Below are 12492 nucleotides of genomic sequence, written 5' to 3' on the forward strand. Positions count from 1 at the left end.
CCCACAAAAAAGAAGCACGCCCCAGCTGGAGAGGAGCACTTTTAGCCAAAGTTTTTCAGCTAAGTCCCAGTCCATAAGACTCTCATCAGCTCCAGAGTCAATGAACCCCCCTAGATTGTTAGGCATGGTGGTGTCGTGATGCTTTAGCATAATTTCAGTCAATGCACGGAGAAGGAATCCAGAGGAAAATCGGCTCGCCAGAAAAAAGACAATATATAGACACAAGGTAATGGGAAACAGGTGAAAACAATCAGGGCGGGGAAGACAATCAGACTGGCGGGAAACATGAAGGAAGGGCAAGCAACCTGAAACACGAGGAGATAAGATTTCAAAATAAAAGCGGAAATCACGAGACAACATAGCCACAAGACAAAACCATAACTTGACGTTATTTATGAGCTATGACACAAGCATTATTCAAACCCAAAGAACTTATTTATTTTAGATCACAAAGTTTCCAAATATGCAAAATTATAGGGAATCTGCATAAAATGATGCACAGTGATTCAGAACATATAGTATCTAGAACTGGGAGCCCATAAAAACGGGCCTTGTGTTTCAATATTTTACACTAATTTCATCATCATATAGCTTAAACAATATGATACAGAATATGATATTATCATATTTGGAAATACCTAAGGTGAAAATAAAAAAGAATACAAAGAAGAAAGAGGACACACATAATAACAGTAATTTCAGGCGGTGTAATCTTTCAGTCCTGGTACAGTAGCTCAGGTTTTCTCTCTTATGTCTCTTTGTGTCCCAGCACAGCGTCATAGATCTTCCCAGTGAGGCGGTGCTGGATGTTGGTGAAGCCAGCAGCAGTCAGCAGGGCAGCGTACTGGGCAGCTGTCCTCTCCCTGCCCTCCGTCTGTACCAGCATGTTGAGGGAGTACAGCTGCACTGTTAGCGGGCCGGAGCCGTCCTCATGGAGCAGCGCCTCCACCAACAACACAGCGCCTCCTGCAGGGTAAACCAAAAGGTCAGCTTTGCTTGTTTATTTCTTTCTGTCTGTCTCGTTTTTCATGCCCTTCTCTTTATTTGTTTCTTTCTCTCCTTCTCTAACTGATTCGAATGGTGTCCAGGCAAAAGCCTAGCAGGACTGTTTACAGTTTCACTGTTCCATCAGAATGAATGAATTAAACCCTGAATATATCAGTATACATCAAAAAAGTAAGGTTTGCTTCAGATCATCATCAGCTGACTCTGTTTTGTGGAACGTTGCATCATATTGACTGTCCCAGGGCTTAAGCCACATTAGCAAGCAAAACTCAGTCTGATGATTACTGAATATGTACAGTGTGTAAATAGCAGTTTACTTCTAATGCTCAACTTGCTAAACAGGGTAAACAAGCATATTTTATCATTTCATTTGTTTATTTTTAGACAGGACTGCAACCACAGTAGTATTAATGTTTACGTTTATGACTTTATGGTTGAGGAGACTTGACAAAGCTTCCTATCGACCTTTTTCACAGCAGACATTTTGCACATAACTATTAAATACAGCTGTAACTAATGCCACTGTTGATGCTGCATTGCAGTTTTAAATGTCATTAGTTTCACCTGCTATAACAAGTCAAAATGTTCTGTTCTGTGACTCCACTGAGAAGTGTCATACCACAACAGGTTTGCTTTCACTGTCCAGTAAAACAAGGCTTTCTTACTTTCTTTCTTTGTCTTTCTTCTTTTCTCCTATGCACACACACACACACACACGCACGCACAGATACACAGACAAAAACACACAGAGGGTTTTCTGCCTCCTGATAGATTCTGCTGCTTTGTGTGTGTGTGTGTGTGTGTGTCTGTCTTTGATCAAAGTCAGAAGGACAGATTTTTCTGGGATCAGCTGCATTGTGGGATACAATCTGCCTTCTCATTTCAAGCTGGAGAGAAAAAAAAAGTACTCATCCCTTTCACACTCAAAGACACACACACACACACACACACAGACCTGGTTTACAGGCTTTGTAGACTCTACTGAGGAGCTCTATGCAGCGTTCGTCTGTCCAGTCGTGGAGGATTCTGGCAAGAATGTAGAGGTCGACCTCTGGCAGGGGGTCTTTGAAGAAGTCCCCTAAACACAAACACATACATACATATATACATACATACATACACACACACACACACACACACACACACACACACACACACACACACACACACACACACACACACACACACACACACACATCCAGCACAATGCACAATCCATCCACCATCATTGAAGATGCTGCTATGTTTGATTTAATAATTTCATGTAACTTCTAATTCTGCTGACAAGCCTTCTAATTTTCCTTGCTAAGACTTGACTAGCACCACAACAGTGCTGCTGTTTATTAATCCTGGATAAACAGTAATGATAAAATAAAAATGCTGTCTATGACCAAAGAATTTTAAATTAATGTGAAATAAACAAAACAAATTAAAAAAAAACCTGACCCAAAATAAGCACATTTAATTTTTTATGTTTTCCATGTTCCCGTGTTGTTCTCATACCCACCATCGCTGGTATGAGAGCAGCAGGAGAGACAGGGATTGATTTTGGCTCTGGGTTTTCAAGATTGCAGGACGCTGTGAACTTTTTTTCCACATTAGCTGCTGTGTCTGAGAGCCTACGCGACAAAAGAAGCGAGAGGTATAAATTCACAGCTTTGTACACAAAATTTTAAATCCAAAAGCAACAGCTCAGTGGGAGAGTGGGGGGGGCAGCATCAGCGGTGTCTTATTCTACCTTCATTCTCAGTACAGAATCCATACACTCAGTTTCATAACTTCTACAATGGTCAGGGAATAATAGTTTTCAAAAACAGTGTAAGGTTATGGTTTAAATCATGTTACCAAAATGTCAAACATCTATTCAGTGTAGTTGCTTTTTATGACTGCATACAGATTGCACTTCAAATATGTAAATAAGGTTATGGAGAATAGTATATGAAAAAAACACATAACATGGATACTAATCAGGTCTTAGAAGATTTGATCATTTTTTTTCTGTGTATGATTTTTGATACAGTTTCACTTTAACAGGGTCTATTCAAAATTCTATTCTGGAAAGACTAGAAGACTGCAGGTATTTTTATTTTTGTATACAGCATTGTAGTGTTAGTGTGTGTAGAACTGCACTTGAACTGGCCGTATACGATTATAAATGTCAAGTGATTTCACCCAGTCGTAATGACATTACCTTGGCGGAAGCTTATCCTCTGGTCGGCCTCGCTGACAAAGTGTTCCCTCGACATACGCACCACCTTGGGGAGGTCAAAGATCGTCACAGTGCATTCTGGGTAAGCTGACGTGCACTGCTTGGCTAATGCTCCACTGCAGCCTGGAGAGTAAGAGAGTGAGAGAGCGAGAGAAAGGGAGGGAAAGATAGAATTACTTTTAGTTACGGCACAATGAATACACAGAGCCTTCACAAACAAAGTAGTGCATCACTCACTCGCACACACACACGCACACGCACACACACACACCACAACAACAACAACAACAGAGTCACATGAGCACTACAGATGCTTTCAGGTATGTACCCATTATTTGTTTGCATGATTTGTATTCAGTTGTATGTGGGGGGAATATGGTTCATCTAACATTCATGCCAACAAACCAAAGTGAATTGAACTGAATGCAGAGTGACAGAGAGACAGAGCAGAGCTGCTGTCTAGGAATCCTACTAAGGAATCTAATCTAAGGAAAAGCAAACACAAACATACACACACATACAAACTGATTTGATTATCTCGCTAAAACTGATTTCAGGTGCATTTGAATATAAACCCATACATTTTAATGCATTTGAAAATCCTTCTTTTTAGCCAAGCTAGCATTATGGCTCAAGGGATGGGCAAAGTCCACCTGTCCATCAGGTGGTCAGTGTATTTCTTTGGTCTAGACTGAAATATAGTATTTTGACAACTGGGATTGTCATGAAATCTGGTACAGACATTCATGGTTCCCAGAGAATTAATCCTATCGACTATGGTGATCCCTTCACTTTCCCTCTAGCGCTACCAAATCCAAATTTTCAGTTTGTCCAATACTTTGTTTTATAACCAAACTCCTGCATTTAGTTCTGCCTCAAAGCACAGCTATTGACTCTTGGTCCCACTTTCTCTTCTTCAAAGAGAGAACTGTAAGTTGTTGTAGGGTAGAGTTCAGACCTGGTGAGAGGAAAACAGGCATTGAAATGAGCAAAAGAACACACAGACAGGCGAGGGCGGAAACTGGGATTTAATGTGAAAATATGAAACTTTCAACTTCATCCCTTGGCAGCATTATTATCATGCTTCATAAAGCAAAGTGAATTTAAAACAGAGAGAGAGAGCGGGAGAGAGATAGAAAAAGAAGAGACTGGGAAAAAATAGCGATAGATGAAGAATGTATGAATGGGATAGTGTAATAGAGAGACAGTGAGGTGGAATACAGGATCAAAGGATCTCACTTTGACAAACCTACAAAGCCAGCCAGACTTGGACTGGTGTGTGTGTGTGTGTGTGTGTGTGGAGGGCAAACTGTCTAGCCCTGTAGTGCCTTCCTCCTAAAGTGACCTACTGCTACTCCATCAGTCTGTATTGCTTCACACACACACAGAGAGAGAGAGAGAGAGAGAGAGAGAGAGAGAGAGAGAGAGAGAGAGAGAGAGAGAGAGAGAGAGAGAGATACTCTTGTCAAACAGGGGCCAGCAGAGGATAAAAATCAAAGAGCAGCAAGGAGGAGCAAAACCAAACACAACACACTGTACAAGACCCTGAGCTAACCTGGCTGCCTCAGTTTGTTAATGAAACCCACTGATGGGAGGATTGTGATTATTACAGTGCAGGTCTATCATTGTTGTTTTTCTTCTTTCTTGTTTTCAGTCTATTTACTCTGCATGTTACCTAATATGCATTTATATGCATAGATGAGATAGTTTAATTATTTAAAAAAAATCCCAAGCATTTTTTTTTTATCAAAATGTACCACTATCAGTATGTGTTGGCATTTGTGGTATTTTATAAAATTCAATATGTTTTATTTAGATATAGGTAAGTATGGTCACTACACAGTAAATCATGGTTGTGCCGTCCATCAGTACTGTGCTACATTTATCTAACAGCTGCAGTTTCAAGTTAATTTGCAGATTTTACCTGCAAAACAAAAGCATTAATGTAAATGGCACTACTCAATTATATATGCAGGGTCGGTGTCAGCAGAGCTCCTATAGTTTTTTTTTCCATGACTGTATATAAAAATGCAGCAATGTGAAGCAAATGAGCTGTTTGAAAACATTATGCTGCAGAACTATGAATATATATTACTGTAACCATAACCTTGATTATATATTTTTTAATATGTACCACTGAAATGTGTGTGTGTGTTAAATGTCACATTAAAATAAATGTAGGTGTTTCCCACTGCCAGCCAGAGCAGATAAAAACTGCCTCTGTCATATAAATGATCTTTATTTTCATTGTGGACTCAGACTGGCTGATCCCTGATCTGGCTTAAAGTCAGCCACTTGGCAGATAGTTGGACAGACATACTGAACACCTGAGCAGCAGGTGTGCACAGACACAACAGATGCTGTGTGAGAGACAAAGTCTTAATGGGACACTGCAGTCACGCACCTTCACACTCCTGCTGTCCACTTTCACACACTTTTTTGGTGACGCACCTTCATGCATACACATGAACACACAACACCATGCTGAGAAAGTCACAGAGGGAAGAAAAGAACAGACAGGAAGACTGCCCTGGACGTGTGCATGTAGCCACATCTATGAATGTGGTTTTGGTGGCTTCACAGCTCCCCTGTGTGGCCAGCTGAGGTGTCACACACGAGGTGCACCATGGGTGTCTGTTTTTAATCTGACTGAAACCAAAGCAGATGTTTTTAAATCATTAAAACAGAAAGAAATGAAGATTCCCTTTTTTTTTAATGTAAAATAACTGCTGAAACAAGGGGATGTATTTTCTTGCCTTTCTTGTTTTCTGATAAGTGTTGAGGTACTTTCTGTTGCATAGTGCTCCTAATTATTTGGCTTTTTACCAATTTCACTGTTAAACTAAAAGACATTCAGTCTGGTTATAGTTTTCAGTGCCTGTATCTGATTTAACATAGTGGGGCTTCTCCAAGACATACGTATAGGATTTTCATGGATAATGTGTTGGATCATTTTAACGTGATTATCACTAAGCATAGTCTTGTGGACAGAGCTACAGAGCTAAACATTAAACAGTTATTCTTAGATTCTTAAAATTTTCTGTTAAATTTTTGAGCCAAAATGAGAAAGCACAGGTGACATTTCTCAGAAAAAAAAAACATTTTTTTCCCTCCATTGTTCCCATCATGAAGTTTACAGCAGGAGATGAAAACTCTTGTGACAGCAGAAGATTAATGTTATTATTATATTAATGTTATAATTGTCTTGTCAGACACAGCATTTAAACCATCATGGGACAAAACTGTAAAAAAAGTAAAGAATTCCACCATGAGCCTGGTTCAGTCGGAGGTTCCTTCTTGTTAAAAGGGAGTTTTTCTTCTACCACTGTCTCCAAGTGCTTGCTCATGGTGGGAACAGTTTAGTTTCTCTTTAATATTTTGTTATTTTATTAAGGTCTTGACGTTACTCTGTAAAGTGCCTTGAGATTTTATGTATGTCTCTGTGAGACTGTGAGTCTTTGAGATCTGTGACTGGATAACAAGGGAAACTCCAGGTGGAGGTGACTTTGAGCTGTGTGTGTTGAGAAGGTTGACTGATTTACTAAGAGTCATTAACTCACAGATGCTGGGGGCAGTCTTATAAAGGTCCCAGTTGACAGTGTGTGTGTGTGTGAGTTTCGACAAACACTGTACTGTATAAGTGTGTGTGTGTGTGTGTGTGTGTGTGTGTGTGTGTGTGTGTGTGTGTGTGTGTGTGTGTGTGTGTGTGTGTGTGTGTGTGGCTAGGCCTGCTGTCACTCAGTTAACATGACACCAACAATTTTAAATGTTAATGACTGTGAACCTCCAACCTTATGGAAATTAGACATGATGACTTCATAAACACACACACACACACACACGCACACACAAACTTACCTCCAAGGTCGCAGATGATCTTGAAAGGCAAAAGGTCAAAGGCCGTAACCACGTCTTTACCACAGATGTTCCAAATGGAGTTCATTAACTGCATAAATTTCACCATCTCCTCATCAGACCTTCACACGCACAAACACACACACACGCACACACACAGAGAAAAAACAATAAGACATTTTTTTATGTCCTCTCTTTCATTTACGTCTTGCTGTATTGAGGCAAAAGCTTTTTTCAGTAAGCTGTCAGCTAAGGGGCAACTATGACCACAGTAAACAAACAGACACACACACAGTGCCTCCCTGCGTACACAAAGTTTCCCCCTGTGGCAACTTGTGTGTGTGTCTGTGTGTGTGTGTGAGTGAGACAGGGTGCAACAGAATAGAAAAGCCTGTGGTGACTGCTGCTGCTCTGAGGAATCTCCACCTCATCAACCAGCACTCTGTCCTGCCATGACGGCTAAAACACACACACACACACTCTCTGTCTCTCTCTGTCTCTCTCTCTCTGAGCATCCTCTGTTCTGTAACACTAGAATTTATTTACCCAAACTTCACTTCACTGTAGAAAAGTGATCAGACTTCAGATGGCCCAGTGACCTCCACAGGAACTTTGAAAGTGACTCATTGTTGTGGCTTCAGACTCTGATTACATTTGAAGTGAGGAGATGAAATGACTCTGAGGCCAAACAGCAAACTGTCAGATTAAATTTGAGAACATTCTGAACACAAGTTATTGAATGCCCCCCAACGACAGCATCTGCAGCCCTTTTGGTCTGTGCTGGAGTAAACTTACATGCACGCTATCTCATCCTGTCTCCATTCACATTGAGGAAAATAGGCTTAGCCGGGTTATCTCTCTTCCAGTATACATGATTATAATATCATGTGGCTTATGATTTGTCTGCTCTCAGACACGTCTCTGTCATTTCCCTACTGACCGAGTTATGGCTCATGGCTGCCTGACCCCTCTAGTGTGTTTTACTGCTGTCTCGTGGCTTTGGCCTCTCCATCTTATCAGAGGTAATGGAAGACAAGACTGAGCAGCAGCACTTGAAACGCTGGCTCCCAGTCTTTTTGGCTCATAACCTCTTAAAACGACACAATCTCAATTTCTGACCCCTCATCAGAGGATGTAAGAAATATATACGTGCAATAAAAAGTACAGTGAACCCTTTGGAATAACCTGGTGTGATCTGTGTGAAGTTCTCTAAATCCACTCTCTCTTTCTCTCCAAATCTTTTCTGCTTTCTCGAGTATGAGAATTCAAGCTGTGGGTGGGACCTGGCTGTAAATTATTCAGGTGCACTACACGGTGGGTTAAATGGCGATGAGTAAACAGGAGTCTGAGTCATCCAGCCGGCTTTGACTCATCGTGCTCCTGCTGGAGCGCTCCAAGAGTGCCGTGAATGACTTCAGTGGTTGTTTCCCCTTGCTAATTTACCCACTGTATTCACAGGGGAAATCAGCGGAGACAAACAACTGCTTCTCCACATTAAATCAATTGTGCGCAGGTGTTGAATTTTTTTTCTTGTAGGGTATTTTCATTTTCAATCAATTAAAGCTGAATTGCAAATTCATCTGCCCAAGGGTGTATTACATTATGTGTCCATAGTTCATACTGTGAATATTCTCATTTTGCATGCATCCTTTTTTAATGAGGAGATCAGCAGCTGCTTTTTGAAAGGATATGGGAACAAAACTGAAAACGGCATATGCAGAAATACCACAATATCTCCACAACATGCAAAAACCGTCACTGTGTGATATGTTAAAATCCAGAGATAACTAAATGCATCCAGAAAAATATGCCAATTTCCACATTTTCTGTTTTCGGTGTATACTGAAGTGGAAAACACATTGAGCATGTGATTCCTGAAAACTAATCAGATAAATTGCACATTTTTCTATTGCACACTATCTTGCACAAATGAATTGGGGATACAGATGCTCAGATTTACTTACTAATTCATACATTTGCACACCGGCATCACCAAATTTCATATTAAGATGTAAAATAATAATGGAAATATGCAATTCAACATCTGTTTCATCTTCCATAGTTTTGTAAATCATGCCATGAAGAGGATGAGAGGAGAGGGGGGTATTTTAGCCAGTTATTCCACTGTATAGTCAGTTTTGGACTCTGTTCCTTAGGGACTGGCAGTGGTCTACAGTGCAGGGCCTGAGGCAGGCCTATCAAACTCCATTAGCAAACAAAGTGTGAAACTTTGAGCATGTGACCCCTGAAAACTGCTGACCAGCAGATCAGTGAAGCGTTAAAACTGTGTGCACTAGATACTATAAACACACGAGACCTCAAGGACAATGGCAGATATGTTCTCTCTCTCTTTTTCTCTTTCTCTGCCCCAAGCTTCCTCACATCACTGCCCACACCCTCTCTCCCTCTCTCCCTCCCTCTCTCCCTCTCTCTCTCCCTCTCTCTCTCTCTCTCTCTCCATCACACATCCCCTGCCTCCTAATGAATCCCACAAGTTGTTTTTTCTTTTTTCTTTCTTTCTTTTTTTTTTTTTTTTAGGCACGAAGAGAGAAAAGAGTGACAGACTGGCTTAAGATGGAGAGACAGGGATGGAATGCCAATGAGAAAGAGCATGTGTTTCATCTTTTGTGTGTGTGTGTGTGTGTGTTTTAAACAAAGACTGTGTCTTACCTGTAGAGAGCTTCAAACAGGTCCTTGGAACTGACTCCAAAAGCCTTTTCATACTGGTTTCTTCCCTCTCTAGGACATGAAAAAAATATAAGAACCATATTTATATGGTATATAGTGTATAGTACTAAATTTATATTGTGTCTTTTTTGGTGGTATTTCTCTCATCACATTTAGGTGAGCTGGGTGAGTGTACAAAACCAGCAATCTAGGTATTGATGGTCTTGCGTCTTATAAATCACCTCACAGTCACAGATGAAGTAGACAGCATCAATAAGATTTAGCGTCTTAACATGAATTCACAATGACGTTCTGTCCAATTAGATAAACAACACATTTTTATATTGCATACCGTTTTGCCCAAATGAATTAGTAATTTAGATTTCCTTTATGCGTCGGATATCATCTTTTCTGAGGTCCTTTTTTTCAGTGATTCTCACAGATGGACTTTACATGTCCGCCACAGAGAATCCATTCATGCTGCCTGAGAGCTGCTAGCAATCCTCCCTCAGACATAACAATGAGACTAAAATCCATCTTGAGACACTGTTCAAACAGAAAAGGAGGACCAGTATCCACATCCTTAGGCTATGAATCAAACCTGCACCTCACAGCTCCTCACTGCAAATCACTGTATGATTTTAGTCTTAGTTGGTTTACTTAATCAAGTAGTATCTGTTCTTTTATTGTAGCATTGTTTTTTTAACCTTGACATTTATTTATTGCTATTTTTGGTGTGTTTTGTGTCTCCAAGTTACATTTTTGAATTGTGTTTTGTATTTTTGTGATTAACATGCTCTGACAGAAAATAACAACACGCAAGAAGTGTAGACCCTGGATATCACAAAACAAACCGTGTGCGCCTGGATGCTAACAAGCAGGAGCAAAGACAGTTTACCTAATGAGGGATCTATAAAATCTGTAAAAATACTCAAAATAAAGAAAGTACTATAAATGTTGGCAGCTGGCAAAACACCTTTCATTTTGAAAACACTCCAGTTATTAACTGTATCTTGCAAATATCCATTAAGTCATTCATCAAGGAAAACAGTGTAAAAAAAAAGGCTGCTTCCCACTTCAAATGAAAGAATCTGCATTTTATCTCACTGCAACTGATAAAAACACTTAACATCTTTAGATTCTGGACTTGTTTTCATTTCATTTCAAGATCAAATTATTAATCTCTTATTTGATAAATTAATCAACAGATTAAAAAACAGAAAAAAAAATGGTTGCTTGTTTGTTTGTTTGGAAGGTAAAGATGTATTAATATATAAAAGATGCATTGTCAGTCACAACGATCACTAAGTACATTTGTTTTGAAGTGTTGATCCGAAACATCCAGTGTTTAGAAAACTTCAATCATGAAATAGTTTGATGCCATTAAACATAAAAAAAAGTCATTTGTAACAACTTGCCAGGATGGCAAATCTCGACATGACTGTTACATAAACTCTACAGTTTGAAATGAATCCAGACTGCAGGCAGGGATCTAGCTGTGCTCTGTGTACTGACCTGACAGCATCAGTCAGGTAATGCCAGCACAGATAGATGGTTCTGGAGCTGTACTGGATGGACTGGAAGAGAGATAAAGGACTGGAGCGGGTCAGGTAGACACTGGCCTGCTCTGTGTTACTGTAAAACACTGAAACAGGTGGAGGGAGAGGTGAAGGAAGACAGACAGAGGAGGAGAGTGACTGAATGAATAACTGCAGGTGTTAATATGGAGTTTGACCTTTTATGTCTGCGTGGGAGACAGAGACAGACGGGCAGCACAGACGGAGGAGGTGTGCACAAAGGAAGTGCAGCAATTTCTAATGCAGTCACTTTCTAGTATGTGTCAAGTGGACAAAATTAAAACTGTCTATATATAGATATATTTTTTTTTAAATTGAAGAACATTACTACATCATTGTGTGTGTGTATGTATCTGCTGACCTTGTCCATAGTCCTGGTGTGTGTTGAGCAGCTGCAGGCCTGTGCAGGCAGCCAGCAGCCTCTGTGTGCCATCCAGACTGGCTCCGATCGCCTGACTGATCTCCTCTGCAGACAGGGGGCGCTCTGCACCCAGCAACACATCAAACACACCGAGCTCACAGGACGTGAACACCGTCTGGGTCGGAGAGAGAGAAGACACGCTTCAGAGGAGTAGAGTAGAATGCAGAGTTCTATCTGCAGCATCCCTTCACTTATTAAGTTTGATCAGTAGAAACCTCAATAATGATGCCTTTACTTATTACTTATTTCAACAACATCACCACAGTTATGTGCCCAGAGGATCTGAAAAAAAAAGTTCCTTCAACACTAAATAATATTTTGTGTATTTTTCTTTTAAAAGATCATATGCTCATGGCTTTAATGTACTTCTGCTACAGGATCAATTGATCTGGTTAACTCTTGATCAATCTTAAATAAGCCTCTCCACATGTCACAGTAGGAAATGCACAGGTATACATAATAAAAGTAAGTGATGATGAGTTCCATTCAGCAGCTTGAGTTTCAAGGTCCTGGTATTCAGCATGTTAGCTCTCTGTCACACTGTCATGAACAGAGTGGAGCCATTGTTAATGGTATTAGTCAACACGTGTATGACAAGTCAACATTTCTGATTTAAAAACATATTTACTGTGCCAGTAACTTTAAAATGGGTGCAGTTGGGCTGAAGGCCCATTTAATGACCCGTGAAGGTGTGGGCACACACTTCATGTGCATGTTACCTTTGAGATAAGAAATCCCTCCATATATTCCAGTATTTT

General features: G+C 40.2%; 1 protein-coding gene across 1 annotated transcript; it reads right to left on the reverse strand.

The window, feature by feature from the left end:
* Positions 1 to 426: 426 nt before the first annotated feature.
* asmt (acetylserotonin O-methyltransferase) lies at positions 427 to 12492 on the reverse strand. The gene is made up of 8 exons (XM_041057480.1): positions 12454 to 12492; positions 11675 to 11849; positions 11252 to 11381; positions 9740 to 9808; positions 7073 to 7191; positions 3197 to 3337; positions 1961 to 2083; positions 427 to 966 (listed from the first exon to the last, which is right to left on the reverse strand). The coding sequence occupies exons 1-8, from the start codon at positions 12475 to 12477 to the stop codon at positions 749 to 751; spliced, it is 999 nt and encodes a 332-aa protein (XP_040913414.1). The 5' UTR covers positions 12478 to 12492; the 3' UTR covers positions 427 to 748.

This window comes from Toxotes jaculatrix, chromosome 15 (assembly GCF_017976425.1).
Source record: "Toxotes jaculatrix isolate fToxJac2 chromosome 15, fToxJac2.pri, whole genome shotgun sequence".
Lineage (NCBI taxonomy): Eukaryota > Metazoa > Chordata > Actinopteri > Toxotidae > Toxotes > Toxotes jaculatrix.

What these genes read in the sequence shown, in the direction of transcription:
- asmt (XM_041057480.1), bottom strand. Translation starts at nt 12,477, where the DNA reads ATGGAGGGATTTCTTATCTCAAAG. An exon ending in TACCTGACTGATGCTGTCAG is followed by an intron (nt 9,809 to 11,251) that starts GTCAGTACACAG and finishes TTCATGTCCTAG; the next exon opens with AGAGGGAAGAAACCAGTATG. An exon ending in CTGTTTGAAGCTCTCTACAG is followed by an intron (nt 7,192 to 9,739) that starts GTAAGACACAGT and finishes GTGCGTGTGAAG; the next exon opens with GTCTGATGAGGAGATGGTGA.